General features: G+C 50.4%; 1 protein-coding gene across 1 annotated transcript in view; it reads left to right on the top strand.

The window, feature by feature from the left end:
* Window positions 1-12054: 12054 nt before the first annotated feature.
* Window positions 12055-17499, top strand: part of CAPN2 (calpain 2) — a gene marked incomplete at both ends in the record, with an annotated part of 59055 nt that continues 53610 nt past the window's right edge. Inside the window, 2 exons of the mRNA XM_080698556.1 lie at window positions 12055-12291; window positions 17052-17121. Of these exons, the coding sequence (XP_080554682.1) occupies window positions 12055-12291; window positions 17052-17121 (307 nt within the window). The remainder of the gene's footprint in view (window positions 12292-17051; window positions 17122-17499) is intronic.

Genomic DNA, 17499 nt, shown 5'->3' with positions numbered 1-17499 from the left:
ATATACAAGCACACATCATCCAATTAGCCCTCCTCCAGCCCCCGTCCCATTCCCTCCCCCTCCCTCCATCCCACACTTCTTTGGTGATTTACTTTGATACATTTGTTTATGTACCTCCTGCATTTTAAAGAGGCTCCGTCCTCCAGTATTACATACCCTCTGATGTGGGTCCTCCCATGAGGCAAGGCCGCTGCGTGAGCCAGCGAGGTCTGGATCAGTCCACTGAGTAGCCAGGCCACTACTGGGACCATCAAGAGTGAGATTGGTACTTGCAACGCAGCATGCACAGAGAAATATCGCAGAAAATATAAATCAGACGCTTCTCTTAATCAGCAATAACTAGGAGGAAAAGGGCAACAGGAAGAGGTTGAGCTATAGAAAGGGCCCTATAGTGAAGCAACTAATGTGACCAATCAGAGTTCTGCTTTCTGGAAGCAGCCTCCCGGTCTCTGGCATGCCTGCCATGGGGCTCAGGTGTCCTCTCCACCAGAGCTGAGTGGATCCTGCCCTTCCCTGCCTGGCTGGCCACCACACTCACTTCCTTAACCCTTCCATGCACCCTCCCCTCCCCCAATGACCCTATAGGGCTCTCCCAGCCTCCCCTGGTCCCTGACAAAGAGTCTGCTTGACCAAACTTTCCTGAGGTTCCTAATCCTTCTCCCAGGATCATCTGTGCACTGTCTTGTAAAAATCCACTTTTAGCAATAAGCCTCCCTAGACTTCAGTCTAGCAAGAATCTCTTAGCCAGACACCAGCGTGCACATCTGTAACCTCAGTACTTGGAAGGCTGAAACAGAAGGATCTTAACTCCAAAGCCAACCTCAGGACATTAGCAAGATCTTGTCTCAAAATAAAAAATAAAATAGGGCTGGGGTGTAGCTCAGAGGTACAAACACCCTGAGTTCTGTTGCAGGTGGCTTTGGTTCACAGAGAATGAAAGACAGAGGTCGGAGTAGAATATGACAGGTCTCTTTATTCACGTATGAGGCCCAGAGGGCAAAACTCCAAGTCTGAGCTCTGATTGACATCATCACACAGATTGTATAGCCCAGCACCTATGGGACCGGTTTTGTCCCACAGGGACAAAAACAGGCAGAAGTACCAATACGGGGCTCGGGTCAGGTTTCACTTCTGCTTCTTGAGCTAGATTCCCTGTGTTAGCTTTCATGTGGCCTGGATATTGGGCCCCAAGTACTGGGACTTGGTGGCGCCGTCCTGAGCTCCTGCCTCAGTTCAATGCCCAGTACCATAAAAAAAAAAAAAAAATCTCCATCCTCCACATCTGATCAGCCTCAGTATCTAATGTGGTTTCTCATCCTCTGTCATTCCCTGATGACGGCACATCACCCTGGCCTGTCTCCATGTAGAATCCTGCCAGGTGAGCTTACCCAGAATCCCCCTTACCCTTGACGTGTCCTCTTACTAATTCCCCATCCACTGATCCCAGCCCTGCTTCTTGGCCATAAATTTCCACTTGGCCATGCTATGTTCAGAGTTGAGCCAATCTTTCCTTCCCATTGCAAATGGTCACTATGCCTATCAGGTATGACCCCTATACCTATCAGGGCTGCCCAGAATAAAGTCTTTATCATACTTTTACAAGTATCACCGAATAATTTTTTCTTTGACATTCCCTAACCCCATGACTGGCACCCCCTAAGGACCCCCACTCCTACCCCCCCCACACACACAGAGGATTCTCAAGAGGCCAAGGGAACTAGTTTCTAAGACTTTGTACTCAGCCCCAAATGCCCCTGGGGATGGCAATGGAGTGGAGAGGCTGGGCTGTGTGCTGACGGCCAGTCTGCTCCCAAGCAGAGTCCCTGAAGATTGTCCAGGCTCCCTCCTCACCCCTCCACCCAGCACCAGCACCAGCACCCACGCCTTAGGGATGGGCCAGTCCAGCCCCAAAGAGTGAGAGGAAGGGAGGTGACTGCGAGAAATGTTTGTAGAGTTTCTGACCAGCCCTGGGGAAGGAATCTTCTGGTTCTTTTGTAAAGAGGGATGGTGCATCTCACCCTACTCTAAACACAGAACAATCATGGATATTAAATCTGGGCTCCTCTAAACTCTCAATCCTAGTGCCCCTTTAGCAGGACACAGGGCCCAAGCAGCATCGTCCCACCCGGATATCAATGATACAGTCATTGAAGATGGCAATGAGTGCTACCCTGGGAAGCTCTGTGCCTACTCACTCAAAAAGCCTTTGCCAAGTGCCCACCAGGTGCCTGCACCCTGCCAAGACCACAAAGGTGAATAAGATGAGTCTCTCGTCTCAGGAACTAACAGGCTAGCAGGGATCCAGTTCATAAATGAGGGATAAGTTATTTAAAAAGTGCATTACCAAGAGTAATGGTGTAAGCCTATAATCCCAGTACCTTGGAGGCTGAGACAGGAGGATCGCAGGTTCTAAGACAGCCTCAGCAACTTAGCAAGACACTGTTTCAAAATAAAAAATAGAAGGGCCAGGGGAGTAGCTCGGAGGTGGAATGTCCCTGGGGTCAATCTCCAGTACCACAAAAAGAAATGCTAAGGCAATGGCTCTAATGGCCCACTATTGTGCTTTGTGATGGATTGTTAAATCCATATTGTAGGACACGATTACACAACTTGACATGACTTGCATTTTTTCAGTCCATAGACTTCTTGGGTGGAAAGAAATTGTTCTAAGGCACTCCCTTCTGCCTGAGTCAGGAAGCCCAGGCCATCCCAGCAGAGCCCGGCCAGGGCAGCGCCTCTGGCACACCGGGTATCGTATCCGGGTGGAGCCTCAGAGGCGTCTCCTGTGAGCCGTGGAGCCTCAGCCCACCAGTGCTCTCTGCAGCTGCTGGACCCTGGGATTTCACAGTTCTTCCTTGTCTGGCCTGGACTTCTCAGCTGCAGTGCTTAGTCTAGGTGAGAAGAGATGGCCCTCCCTCTTTCTCCACCTCTGAGTATTTTTGTGATCTCACTCTTGCCATTAAGAGTTAAAGAAAACCAGGAGTGGTGGCACACACTTGTAATCCCAGCATTTGGAGGCTGAGACAGGAGGATCGTGGTTCAAGGAAAGCCTCAGCTACTTAGTGAGGTCCTTTGCAACTCAGTAAGACCCTGTTTCAAAAAAAAAGAATAAAATATAGGGCTGGGGCCGGGCGTGGTGGCACACGCTTGTAATCCCAGCACTTGGGAGCTTGGGAGGCTGAGACAAGAGGATCGCACAGGTTCGAAGGCAGCCTCAGCTACTTAGTGAGGCTCTCAGCAACTTAGTGAGACCCTGTTTCCAAATAAAAATATATTTTAAAAAATAGTATATTTCTGGGAGTATAGCCCAGAGGTAGAAAAGCCCCTGGGTTCCACCTCCAGGACCACACACACACACATACACACACACACACACAAAAATTATATATATGTATGTATATATATATATATATATATATATATATATATGGGGGGGCTGGGAGTATAGGTCAAAGGTAGAATGCCCCTGGGTTCCATCCTAGTACCGCAAAAAAAAAAAAAAGAGTTGAAGGATCCATCCAGGCATGGTGTTGCACACCTGCAATCTTAGCACTTGGGAAGCTGAGAAAGGAGGATCACAGAATAGGTTCAAAGCTAGCCTCAGCAATTTAGCAAGGCCCTCAGCAATTTAGGGAGATCCTGTTTCAAATTAAAAATAGGGTTAGGGCTGTAGCTCAGAGGTAAAACACCTCTGGGTTCAATCCCCAGTATCACACACACACAAAAAAAAAAAAAAAAAAAAGGAGTTAAAGAATATAGTGAAAAATATGTGGTGGTGCATGCCTATAATCCTGGTACTTGGGAGGATGAAATAGAAGGATACCAGGCTTGAGGCCAGCCTCAGCAACTTAGCAAGACTCTATTTCAAACTAAAAAATAAGATAAAATAAAAATGGATGGGCATATAGCTCAAGGTAGAGGTAAAGAATCCCTGGGTTTAATTCCCGGCACCCTCCCCCCACCAAAAAAGAGTGGTGGAAGAATCTCCACTCTGAGTCAGAAGTTGTGCAGCCACATTGCTGAGATGTGACTCAGCCCCTGACTCTGACTCTGACGCTTTCCTTAGAATATTCCCTTTTTTGGCCCCAGGCAGAATTTTCATCCTCTGTCTTGGGAGGGAATAGACAGAGCATGTGTCTGGGCCAAGGAGGAGCTCAGGGAGCCTAATGCGTCAGAGCTGACAGGCCCCGCCTTGGGGAAGGCTCATGTGGAAGATGTCTTTCTAGGATTTTAAGCCATGGGGGGAAATAACTTGGATACCATCAAACTTCCACCACTGTGCCTGAAAGACTAAATTAATATCCTATAAAATGAAGATCCCTAAACCCACAGGAAGTTTCCATGTATGTATTTATACATATTAAAGAAAAAAGTTGGGTGTGGTGACGCATGCTCATAATCCCAGTACTCTGGAGGCTGAGACAGGAGGATTGGAGGTTCCTGACCAGCCTCAGCAACTTAACAAGGCCCTCTGCAATTTAGTGAGACCCTGGTTCAAAATAAAGAATAAAATAAGCTGGGCGGCTGAGACAGGAGGATCACACAGGTTCAAAGCCAGCCTCAGCTCCTTAGTGAGGCTCTCAGCAACTTAGTGAGGCCCTGTTTCCAAATAAATTATAAAATAAGACTGGGGGTGTAGCCCAGAGGTAGAAAGCCCCTGAGTTCCTAGTACCACAAAAATAAAGAATAAACTAGGATGATAGGGCTGGGGGTAGAGCTTATTGTAGAATGCCCTGAGTTCAATCCTCAGCACCAAAAAAAAAAAAAAAAAAAAAAAAGAAAAAAAAAAGGAAGGAAAGGGGAAAGGAAAGGAAAAGAAAGTCCTGCCCCTCCAGGGTTGGGGAGCCAGGGGAAGAGACCTCAGCCAGCCAAGCACCCTGGCTCTGCCCTCCAAGCTCCCGCTGCATTTACAAGCGGGCTCTGGGATTGGAGGTTAGAAGTACATGAGATGTTGAGCCAGGCAGGTTGTAAGGCAGAAAGGGAAGAGGGAGAGAAACCCCAGGGAGGGAGGTGTCCATGCCAAGGGAAGAAAGTCCTCCAGGACGGCAAGTGTCAGAGATGGCCACAGGACATGGGTTGGGGCCAAGGGCTTTGCCGGAGTTGGACTAGCCGACCATCAGGGACGCCCGAGACCCCTGAGGTTTGCAGCGTGCTGACAAGTAAGAGCTTGTGGGCATGCTCCTTGTCTCCATCTGCTCTGCAAGCCATGTTGGGGGTAGAGGGTCCCTCCCCGCCCCTCACTGTTCCAGAACCCTGGCCCCTCAGGCCTTTCTCTACACCCCCATACCCTCCCTCCAGTCCATCCACCAAACGATTAATAGGCACAGACTCCTTGCCCAGCATGGACTAATCTCCATTTCAGTGGTCAGTGTCTGATGCCACAGCAGCTACTAAATATTTTCAATATCACTCCCTGTGAGTGATATTGTGAGTAAACAAGTTTACTCAATGATCGATTGAGAAAAGGAATGGAATCAGGTGAAGAAAAACAACAACAAAAAAGAGACAAGGTAGAGCCATGCTTCTCAAAAAGTATTTACCCACATCATGGTCTTACATCCACTTAGAGGAGGGCTGCTGGCCAGTGCTGGGCACCCCGCTGGTGCTGAGGGAAATGACACTCTGACCTCTGAGGCTGCAGGCGCGGGGGCTGAGCGGCGGGCGCCCCTGTGGCCTACTTAGCCATGAGGTTGGGCATGTAGCTGGATAGTTCTAGAAATTCTACATGGGAGGGACTTAGGGGCAAAAAAATGGAGATGGTAGATAGAATTGGGAGGTAGCTTTGGGGCTTGTTCTGTAGCTATTTTGACTTAGTAAGCACTTGTTCTGGCTTCAAAACTTCTTTAGTTAGGGAGCTTGGAGATGCTACTCGAGGAAATGAGGGGAGAGGGGACGACCCCTCTTCTAGGGCCCTGTTGTACTGACGTTCACATTTACCCTGGAGTGCAGACAAGAGCACTTCTATTTGTCATCAGGGATGTGCAGAGGGTTTACTGCCACAAGTTAAGAACACACGCGCCCCGAGAAGACAAGCAAAGCTGAGCGTGGTGACAACGGCAGCTTTTGGGGAAGGGTCGCCGCTTCCCCAATTTCACAAACACTGAACTAATAGCGGAGGCGCTACGCTGCTCCATGAACTCTGCAAAGTAGACAGGATTCCTCCTTGGAGGAGGTAAGTGGACTGCTGATGGTCGGCATTTGAAAATGGTAAGGGACCCCACAAATACAAGATATAATGTATCATCAGCAAGTCCTTGTTTGTTACTCAAATGAAAACCCTGATGCTATGAAAATCCCAGCCAGAAAGAGTGGGCGGGGTGGGGTGGGGCAGCAGCTCGGGGCCCCTTGGGCTGTAACCCCCTGAGCTCCAGCTGAGCGGGAGCAGGAAGGGCCTGCTGGAAGCTTTCCTTCTGGATCTTTCCTCTCTCCCACTCCCAGAACCTCCCAGGTTTTGCGACACCAGGGACAAGCCCATCTCATCTTCTCAGTCCTTGGACTACCTCCAAAAGCCCTCTCTCTGCTTATTGGTATCTAAAAGTCTAATATTACACACTATGACAGATGGAAAGAATAAACCCTTTAAGTGCTCCAAATGAAAAAAGTCTCCTTGCAAATAAAACTGTATTTATTTTTTCCTATTGCTGACCAAACCCAAGGCTTGCACATGTTAGGCAAATGTTCCACCATGGAGCCACATCCCCAAATCTTTTTTTTTTTTTTTTGGGGGGTACTGGAGATTGAACCCAGGGACAGGCTACAGCCCTTTTATTGTTTTGTTTTGTTTTGTTTTAAAATAGGGTCTCACTAAGTTGCTAAGTTGCTGAGGCTGACCTCAAACCTGTGATCCTCCTGTCTCAGACTCCCAAGTACTAGGATTACAGGCGTGAGTCACAGCACCCGATTTCAAAGCCATTTTTATGACTGTGGAATTCCTGTTCTCTGATCTCCTTTGGATCACAAATCTGAGAGGGAGGGAAAAAGCCACAGGCTTTCCTCCGCCCCACCAGCCACTTCCTTTGCACTCCTAAGATGGGGAGAAAGTGGCTCCAGGGACCATGGTCTAGGGTTCTGAGCCAGGCTCCCCTCTCCATCACATTAGCTGCCATACCTCGGGGCCCCTTTTTTGTCATCCTAAAATGAGATCAGGCCTCCCTTGGCCAGCTGCAAGGGTTAAGTTTGCCAGTGTGTATAAAGCACTCAGTTCCATGCCTGCCTGGCATCTGCAGGTGCACAACAGCAATGCTCATCCTTTTTGTGTGTGTGTGTGTGTGTGTGTGTGTGTGTGTGTGTGTGTGGTGCTGGGGTTCCTGGAAACCCTTCTACTTCCGGGCTACACTCCCAGACCTTTTTTTTTTTTTTTTTTTTTTGGAAACAGGGTCTCTTAAGCCAGTGTGGCTAGCTTCGAACCTGTGCGATCCTCCTGTCTCCACCTCCCAAGCGTGGGGATTACAAGCGTGTGCCACCACGCCCGGCTGCAGTGGTGCTCGTTCTAAAACAGAAGTTTCCATGAGTACTTCCAGGAGCTGCAGATCTGCAAAGCATGTCTCTGATACCTCGCAAACCCAGGCTGGTATGGCCTCCCTGTTCCCTCAGCAGCACACACATTCATTCTTTTCTCTCTCTCTCTCTCTCTCTCTCTCTCTCTCTCTCTCTCTCTCTCTCTCTCCCTCCCTCCCTCCCTCCCTCCCTCCCTCCCTCCCTCTCTCCCCCTCCCCAACCCTGCCCCGCCCAGCCGCAGGCAGTTTTGGATACTCCCAGCTCTTCCAACTGGTCCACTGCCCATTGGGCTGGATGACTCAGCCTGAGAGGGTTTTCCGCATGTGGTCACCACTGAGGGAGAGTGCCTGCCTGCCTGCTGTGTGCCTGCTCTAGAAAGATGGCAGGAGGTCCGTCACAAGAGAGAGAGAGAAGAGTGGGTGACATAAAGATCAGTGTTTAGTAGGTTGGGAGCTGTTCACTGTCCAGAGGCTGAGGACAGTGCTCATTGCCTGTGTTTGCAAATCAATTGTAGCAGCTTTGGAGGCCCTGAGGCCTTGGGGAGATGAGCTGGCAAGGTCTGTGGCCAGGCCTGCACCCAGGAGGGTGTGGTCCCAGGCGGGAAGAGGAAGTTGGGGTGAGCCAGGAGGCTCTTCTGCCCCAGGCTGCTCGAAGCGTCAGGCTTGACTATAATGTTGTGTCTAGTCTGCCCAGTTATTTGTTGCCAAAGGGTGCAGGGAGGGGACCACCTCCCAAGGCGGGAGAGGTAATTGAGCTGTTGCTGAAGAAATGGGCAGGAGAAGTCTGAGCTCTGTCACACTGGATCTGTGGACAAGTTTTCTCCCAAGAGTCCAGAGCACAGAAGAAATCTGGGTGGGGCCAAAGGAAATCAGTCCATGGAACAAATGAACAGCTTCTAGTAAAGGGCGGCTTCTTTCCTCTGGTCTCAATTTCAGTGGTTTCAAAAACTTGTGCCAGATACCCATGAACTAGAAGTGACCGTCTATGCCCCATCTCATGCAGGGGTTCAGAAGGTAGATCCTGGTGGCAGACAGGGAACCTGTCCACCAGGCAGCGTGCCCAGATTTACAAACTGAAGACAGAGGATGTCAAACAAAAACTCTAAAATAGGGAGCTCCATCCGTTAGAATGAGCATTTATAGTGAGAACATTCCAACTCAGGAATCTATAAGCAGCTCAACATCAAACAGACAGTGTTTTCTTTTGTATGGCAGAGGAGGGGCAAGCAGAGATAAGCAGAGTCTTTGGAGGGGAAGCTGGACAAACTGTGGAAATGACCAAGGGGGCCGGACAGGAAAAAGGCCTGGCTGTGTTCAGCAATTCCCAGGAGGGGCTGAAAGGAGGTGGGGGTGTGCTCTATGGTTTTTGCACATGCCCAGGCTTGGGGCAAGCAGAGTTCAAGAAACCTGAGTAGAGTTTGGCCCACTGCAAACACCTGGTTAAACACAAGAATAGAAAGAGACAGAGGGTTAATACCGGCAAAGTTTTCTTTTTCTTTTTTTCTTTTCTTTCTTTTTTTTTTCTTTTTTTTTTCTTTTTATTTTTGCAGTACTGGGGCATTCTACCTCTGAGCTATACCCCAACTCTAAATTTTATTCTTTTTATTTTGAAACGGTCTCACTAAGTTACAGAGGGCCTCACAAAATAGCTGAGGCTTGCTTGCTGCAAACCTGAGATCCTCTTGTCTCAGTTTGGTATTACAAACGTGTGCCACCTTGCCTGGCTCAGATAATTAAAAAAAAAAAGATAAAATCATGATCCTCATATAAAATGAACACCTAGCCGGGTGTGGTGGTACATGCTTATAATCCTAGCATTTGGGAAGCTAAGACCGGAAGATCACGGTTTTCGGACAGCCTCAGCTACTAAGCGAGGCCCTTTGCAACTGAGTGAGACCCTGTTTCAAAATAAAGAATAAAAAAATAGGGCTAGGGGTGTAGCTCAGAGGTAGAATGCCCCTGGGTTTCATCCCCAGTACCACACACACAAAACTAAAAAGTAAATTCAATAAATTGAACACCTAGTTGAGAATCGTGAGGCACATGTGTCATCCCAATACTGGAGGCTGAGACAGGAGAATAAATGGTTCACGGCCAGCCTCAACAACTTAGTGAGACCCTGTTTCAAAATAAAAATAAATAAATAAAAATAAATAAAGCTGGAGGTATAGCGCAGAGATAGAATTCCCCTGGGTTCAATTTCCAGTACCCTCTACCTGTGCACAAACAAACACATTTTAAATTTTTTATTTGATACAATTAAATGAGGCAACCAGGAAGATGTTTTACTCAGATTGAAAACTGGCCCAAAGGAGAGATCAAATAAGCATAAATTTATACAGAGTAAAGAATATTGAAATGAATGTTCAAATAGACAGAACCTGGCTCGGGGGAGTAGTCCTTTCATTGCACACAGCTCATTTGAATATTTCTATAAAATTATTTTGCATTGCTATAGTTACCTACAAGAGTTACAAAATAGCAGGGTGTGGTCATGCCTGTCACCCAGTACTTGCAAGGCTAAATGGGAGGATTTTAGGTTCAAGGACAGCCTCAGCAAATAGTGAGATTCGCAACAACATACTGAGACCTTGTTTCAAAATAAAAATAAAATGGGACTGAGGGTGTAGCTCAGAAGTAGAATGCCCCAGTGTTCAATCCCTAGTACTACCAAAACAAAACAAAACAAAAAAAAAGTTACAAAATAACTCAAAATCAATGACAGGCTGAGGCTGGAACCAGATACCTCAGAGGAAAGTTCCAAACTAGGATTTCTCAGCCTCAGCATTATTGACTTTTCAGACGTCATTCTTTGTGTAGAGAACTGTCTTGGATATGGTAGGGTGTTTAAAGCATCCCTGGTTTATACCCATTAGAGGCCAGTAGTATTCACCCCCCCCCCCAGCTGTGACATTTTTTTCCCTCTAGTGGTACTGGGAATTGAACCCAGGGGTGTATGTGTGTGTGTGTATATATGTATATGTGTGTGTGTGTGTGTGTGTGTGTGTGTGTATGTATGTATGTATGTATGTATTGGGACTGGGTTTGAACCCAGGGGGAAGTCTACCTCTGAGGTACATTCTCAGATCCTTATTTTGAAACAGTCTCAGTAGGTTGCTGAGAATCTCACTAAATTGCTGAGGCTGACCTTGAACCAGCAATCCTCCTGTCTCAGCCGCCCAAGTATGGGGATTACTGGTGTGAGCAACCAGACAGGCTCGGCTGTGACATTTTTTTAAAAAAGAAAAAAAAGTTCTTTCCAAGAACTTTCTAATTGTTCACTGAGAGCCAGGTGAACACATGTGTCAACCCAATACTTGGGAGACTGAGATGGGAGGATTGCAGGTTCCAGGACAGCCTCAGCAAGTAGTGAGACTCCATTAACTTAGCAAGACACTGTTTCAAAGTAAAAATAAAAAATAGAGCTGGGGCTGTGACTTGAAGTTAAAATGTCTCTGAGTTCAGCCAGGCACAGGTTTGTAATCCCAGCACTTGGGAGCTTGGGAGGCAGAGACAGGAGGATCTCACAGGTTCGAAGCCAGCCGTGCTGGCTTCAGAGACCCTGTTTCCAAATAAAAATATAAAAATAGGTGTGGGAGTATAGCCTGGAGGTAGAAGGGCTTCCAGGAACCCTAGTACCACAAAAAAAAAAAAAAAAAAAAAAAAAAAAAAAAAAAAAAGTCTCTGAGTTCAATTCTCAGTAACAACAAAAAATAAAAATAAAAAATGTTCCCGGGGATAGGATAAGGATGGGGTGTAAAATTAGCCCCAGTTGAGAATCTCTGCTTTCAACAATGCAGTTTTTCACTGAAACACATAATCTTCCCTACTAGCATAGGGAAATAGAGACAAGTGCATTTCCTCTGTGAGAACTGCGGATCCAATACCATCTCCCCGACAGAGTGGCCACAGTGGCCACTATTCTAAACACTCTCCCACTTTTAAATCTGAGTTTCATAGCGAACAGCAAACCTTGGTTTTAGCACGGGTCTACCCCCTGCTCTATTTAGAAGATACATAGGGTAAATCGAATTCCTCCTTTGCTTGAAATTCAAATTTAGCAAAGAGGACTGGGGTTTTGTTATTTATTTATTTGTTTGTTTGTTTATTTTTGTTGTTAAGTCGCACAACCCTCTTGTGATCCACCAGCTCCTCCGCACGGTGATCGGAGCCCGGCTCGGGGGCTTGGAGCCCGCTTCTGCCTGCGCTAGTTGCGCCCCTCGGGCTGGGCCCAGTGTCCTCCTCCGAGCGGGCAGCGGCGGCGGCGGCACCGGGCTCCTGCAGAGCCCTCAGGCCCGCGGCCCAAGCCATGGCCGCCGGTTTCGGGCCCGATTCGCTCCTGCTCTAGGGCTGACTCAGCGGTGCTCCCGGGGCGTCGCTGCTCCGGGGCGGGGCGGGGAGCGGCCTCGCCCTGGGCTGCGGGTTCGAGCCCCGGCCCCGCAGGGGGCAGCACCGCGGCCGGCGCCGGCGGAGGCCACACCCCGAGCGGTGAGTCAGTGCGCGGCCGCCCGGCTCGGCTCGGCTCGGCTCGGCTCCGCACTGCGCTCGCTCGGCCACCATGGCGGGCGTCGCGGCCAGGCTGGCCAGGGACCGCGAGGCGGCCGAGGGGCTGGGCTCGCACGAGAGGGCCGTCAAGTACCTGAACCAGGACTACGCCGCGCTGCGCGACCAGTGCCTGGAGGCCGGCGCGCTCTTCCAGGACCCCTCGTTCCCCGCCCTGCCGTCGTCCCTGGGCTTCAAGGAGCTGGGGCCCCACTCCAGCAAAACCCGGGGCATCGAGTGGAAGCGGCCCACGGTAGGACGCGCGGGCCGGGGGAGGCCGGGCCGGGCCCGCTGCTGCCCCCCCCCCCCGCAGCCCTTCCCGGGCCGGGGGCATCGGGGCCCCCAGTTGCATCAGCGAGCCGGCCAGGGGCGCCGCCTGCAGAGGCTGGGGTTCACCAGCGACACCCCCAGGCTGGGGTGAAACTTCGGACTGTAGTGGATTCGGTGGGGCGGGGAGGGAGGGGAGCAGCATCCGGCTAGGGTTAAGTCAGTGTCTAACTCGGGTTCTGTCCTGTCCGCTCCGGGAGGGAGAAAGCGCAGAGCCTGGTCGTTTCCTGTCTGAGGACGGTCTCCTGCGGTCCTGTGGTCAGATGTATCCAATCGAGTTTTTGTTTATCCTTGCAAAAGGCAGCTAGAGAAACCTCCCCATAACATTTACCCTGGAAACTAACAAAGGACAGAAGCGCTCCAAGGAGCCAGTTCCCCACCATTCCACTGGCCTACTGCCCACCAGGGACCCCAGGGGCCCTCCAGACCCCTCACCCCACCCCTCAGGGCCTGTCCTCCTGTCCTCCCAGGCCTGACCCCTCACCCCACCCCTCAGGGCCTGTCCTCCTGCCCTCCCAGGCCTGGGAACAATTTGCGTCTCCATCTGTCTTCTGGAGAACCCCGGGCGACTTTGCCTCTTAGGAGACTCTTCCCCACACTTCCCCCGCCACTCCTACAGGAGGCTTCCTGGAAAATCTAATACTCAGATACCTGTTAGGAGACTAAAGCCTTCCTGCCCTGCTTTACCCCCCTGGGCCCCACAGGTCTCCTCCTATGATCTCAAATTGTGCCCTTAGACAGCAAGGGCTGTAGCAAACACTCTCCACCCTGACCCCAGCTCTTTTTCTCACTCTGATGCCCAGGCTGGCCTCCTGGGCAGCTGGCCTGCAGGCTCTGCATGGTGCTGTACTCGGGCTCTCCTTCTAGCTAACACGCTCGCTCCGTGATCAGTTACTTTGCGTTTCTCTCACTTGTTTTCCTCCTCATCTAAAGAAGAGGCGATGCCCGGGTGTTTTCTCTCCTCTGACTCACCTGCCGCAGCCGCCACCTTTCTGTTCTCACAGGGGCCACTTCTTGCCTGCTTCAGGCCTTCTCCAAGGCACTCTTCCCTGGGCTTCTGGAATCTGGCTCACTCATTCTTTGGGCCTTTGTCACGCGTCCCCTCCCTGAAGAGGACTTTCCTGGCCACTCTTAGCAGCTCCCTCCCCACCCCGTTACTCTCTGCCACTGTCCTCTGCTGGTTTCCTTCAAAGCATTTCACAATACCTAAATATAATGACATACATGTGCATGCCCCTACTGAATTGCAGGGTCTGCGTGTATATGATCTATCAGTATACCCCGAATACCTAGCATGGGCAGTTCTCTTTCACGTCATTCATTCACTCACTCATTCATTCAGTTTATGGAGTGCCTGTTATAGTCCAGGTACTGTTGTTAATGCTTGGGATATATCAATGAACAAAAAAGACAGTGTCTATTTGTAGAATGGATGACTGTAAGACTCTGATGAGCCTCAGTGAGATTCTGGTTGTGAAAGCGGCACACGCACAAGAATGTTCACTTTGCATTTACCTTGCACTTTACATGGTGAGTTCTCGCATCCCCACTTACCCTTTCACTTGGTAAATATGCATTTATTGAACATCTCCTCTTTGCCAGGCACAGTGCATATAGTTTCTGTCTCTGAAGACTTTTTAGAGGAGACATGTCCGCTGATAGCTGGAAATGTTTATAGGACTTTTGCATGGGGAGAAAGAGATCCGGAACAACTTCAGGCCGCTGCCTAGGCCAGGCAGATGTACACTGCACCAACCAGAGGGGGAGTGGCGAGTATTACTCCTGTTTGGCAGTTGAAGAAACTGAGGCTCAGGAAGGTGACACACTAGCTCAGAGTCAAACAGGTGTGCAGGGCCAAGCCAGGGCTCGCCTAGCCTGTGCGCAGGCTGGGAAAGATTGTTGGGCAGGGAACAGAATCTTTTCCCCTGGATTTGGCTATACACAAGTCACTAGTGACTAGAGCAGCGCAGTTTCAATGCAAATGTGGGGGGAGATGCTGCCGGCTCCAGAGTAAGGGACTGGAAGTGAGGAATGTGGTCCACTAAGTTAAGAAGGACCTCTGGGGAGGGAGGGAAGGGAGGGAGGGAGGGGAAAAAAGAGAAGAGACTGGGAGGTGGAGCAGAACCTGGGATCTTAGAGGCTTTTTCTGAGAAGATTAACTTGAAGCCAGATGCAGTGGTACACAGCTGTAATCCCAGTACTTGGGAGGCTGAGACAGGAGGATCAAAGGTTTGAGGCAAGCCCCAGCAACTTAGTGAGATTCTTGGCAACTTAGAAAGACCCTGTTTCAAAATAAAAAGAATAAAATAGGTCTGGGAGTGTAGCTCAGAGGTAGAACACTCCTGGGTTTAATCTCTTGTACCAAAAAAAAAAAAAAAAAAAAAAAAAGGAAAGGTAGAGGGGGTAATGAACAGGGCCCAGAGGAAGTGGAAGTGAGAGTGGCAGGGGAGAGACCACTGCTCCCCCAGGCAGGATTTTGCAATATCAGTGAGAGAGAGGCTCCAGGTAGGAAGGGGACAAAGCAGGAAATTTCTAGAGCTGCAGCGAGGCCCAGGGCCAGTGTAAGCCGCCAGGCAGAGATGGGCACCAGCCAAGGCGACACACCTCTTCCCCCAGCAGCAGTCAGGAAGGTGCATGGGCAGGTGCTGTTAGGCCTCAGTTTCCCTGAGAGGTCGACCACTTGCTTATGTTCAGCTGTCTGCACTCAGCCTCCAACCTGCATGTTCTGTCTCCAAGTTCAGTGGTTATCATCATCTTCCTCTTCAGTAACAACAGTACTGACAGGTCACGGAGAGAGCGCTTGCCAAGGCTTGTCTACACGCATCTCGTTTGGCCCTCAGAGCAAACTGTGCTGTGCAGTTCTCATCACCAACCCCATTTCACAGATGAGGAAACTAAGGCTTGAGGGGCTTAAGTAACTTGGGCTGGGGTGTAGCTCTGTGGTAGAATGTGCTTAGCAAGCACCAAGCCTTGGATTCCATCCCCAGCACCCCAAAAGAAGAGCTGGAGTAACTTGCCTCTAACTTACTATATAATAAGTGGCAGAATCAGGAGGATTCAAAGCCAGGTTGTCAGAATCCAAAGCCGAAGCCCTTCCCCTGTGTCTTTGACTGTTACATCTCATGCTTAATTGTCCCGCATGCTGTACACAGGATTCAGTTTTCTGAAGCATCTCTAGGCTCAAAAGTGTGAACTTTGACTTCTTGGAGAGGCTGCCAATGGCATGTGAAAGTTTCTGAAATATAGTGGAAAAATCCTGCTGGGATAAGTGCCTGGCACATAGAGAATGAGCAGAGTGATTCTCGATATAAAGACGTTTCCAGCCCCAAGCCCATGGAGTCCGTCTGTCTGTTGGAGAAGAGCATGGCTGGTGGGCCACAGGCCAAGTTGGCATTGTTCGCCTCTGCAGAAGAGCTTTCTCGCTGTCTCTGTCATCCCCAAACAGACTGATGGAGAAGCATGAAAGGAATGTGCTCTTCGCAGACTGTGCTTCTGGAAATGTCTAGCAGCTGAGCCAGAATGGCCGGGGGCTAGAGCCAGGTCTCACACGGGGAAAGCTGTGATTGACAGAGGGGCACCAAGGGGTGTCGGGTGAGGTGTGCACGGGCAGCTCTCAGAGCAGATGTGCAGCTCCTACCAACCAAGTTTGCTCGAGCCAAGAGAAGCTCAGATTTGGGCCCTGACTTCCTCTGTGGCTTTGAGGTGGGGCTCTTCAGAATCAGGAAGCGCGCTCAGAGGGTTGCCGGGAGGACCAGAACTGTCCAAAGGTGGCTTCCATCAGACTTGTGACAATCCCTCCTGGGGTTTAAACACTAAACAAGAAGAGGCTCACAGGTGAGAAAAGAGTTTGTGCTTGAGACCAGTACTTTCAAACCTGAGTGCTGTCTGCCACTGGTGAGCTGGGTAACTTTAGACACAATGTTACCTCCTCTGCTGTTTCCTTGCCTGTAAGATGGGGGTGGTACCACCTTGCATTCCTGAGAGGGCTGTAGGAGATAAAGCTACATGCAAGGTCTCTGGTACACAGCAGATACAAATATTTTAATGCTCTGCATATCCTGACCCTAGAAAAGAATTTGAGGGGCTAGATCCAGTGTCCTGCCCTCAAGAAGCACATGCATTACAAAGACAGGGATCCCCCTGAGCTTCCCAGACGGCACACAATGAAGCAGTGGATTGCAGAGTGCAGACTCTGACACACTCCAGGGGAGTCCAGAGGGAGCTGGACTGCGCAGGGGGCTTCCTGGAGAGGAAGGTGGCAAGGAGCCTTGAAAGATGGTACAATGAGGAGGAAAGCAAGGTGGGAAAGGGAGAAGTTCTAAGCCAGCCAGATGACCTGCAGGAAGGAATGGAGAGCGGGCACCGCCATGGCAGGTGGGTCTGGAGGCCTGGCAGTGGAGGCTGGACTCCATACTGCCATAGCCCTGAAAAACAGAGATGAGGTGGTTGGGCATACATGGGGTCCAGTGACTGCCCTTCTCAGCAAGGGGGTCTGCCTGTGCCCACTGCCTGTGCCCGTGGAGCTCAGGTCAGGGGGACCCAGGTACGGAGCTCTGACTGTGGCTAAAAACTTCCCCAGGGGAAGCAGGGCAAGGGGTTCCCTGCCGTGCCCACTGGGAAGGAGGCGTCTTGGCAGCAGAGGCGCCTGCTGCTGTGCTGACAGCACGTTGTGTGTCTTGTTCCCAGGAGATCTGTGCTGAGCCCCAGTTCATCGTTGGAGGAGCCACCCGCACAGATATCTGCCAGGGAGCCCTGGGTGAGTGACCGCTGGGGCCAGCTGCCCATGTTCTCGTGACGCTGAGGCTGGGAGGAGTGAGGGACGTGTGTGGCTTCTGTGTCCAGAGATGATTGGTGATTTCCATTTCCAATCATCTGGAATCCCTGGCAACAGTGGTTCCACCCCAGCCACACCCTGCGGGGCTGTCACACAAGGTGGGGAGGGATTCCGGGTTCCCTTCTTGGTCTCTGTAACTTGTGGGGCCAATGTTACCAGTGACTGGAGAAGTTGGGGTCTGGTGGGGGCCTCCTTCAGGTGAGTGCAAGACTCAGACATCAGCCCTGTGAGGCTCAGGACAGGGGAGGCGCCTCAGTGCAGACAGGGGAGGCGACTCAGGGAGAATGTGACTCAGGGCCT

Source organism: Muscardinus avellanarius (assembly GCF_963383645.1).
Source record: "Muscardinus avellanarius genome assembly, chromosome: 7".
Classification (NCBI taxonomy): domain Eukaryota; kingdom Metazoa; phylum Chordata; class Mammalia; order Rodentia; family Gliridae; genus Muscardinus; species Muscardinus avellanarius.
The sequence above is the reverse complement of the archived record's forward strand: the minus strand, read 5'-3'. Positions and strand labels throughout refer to the sequence as shown.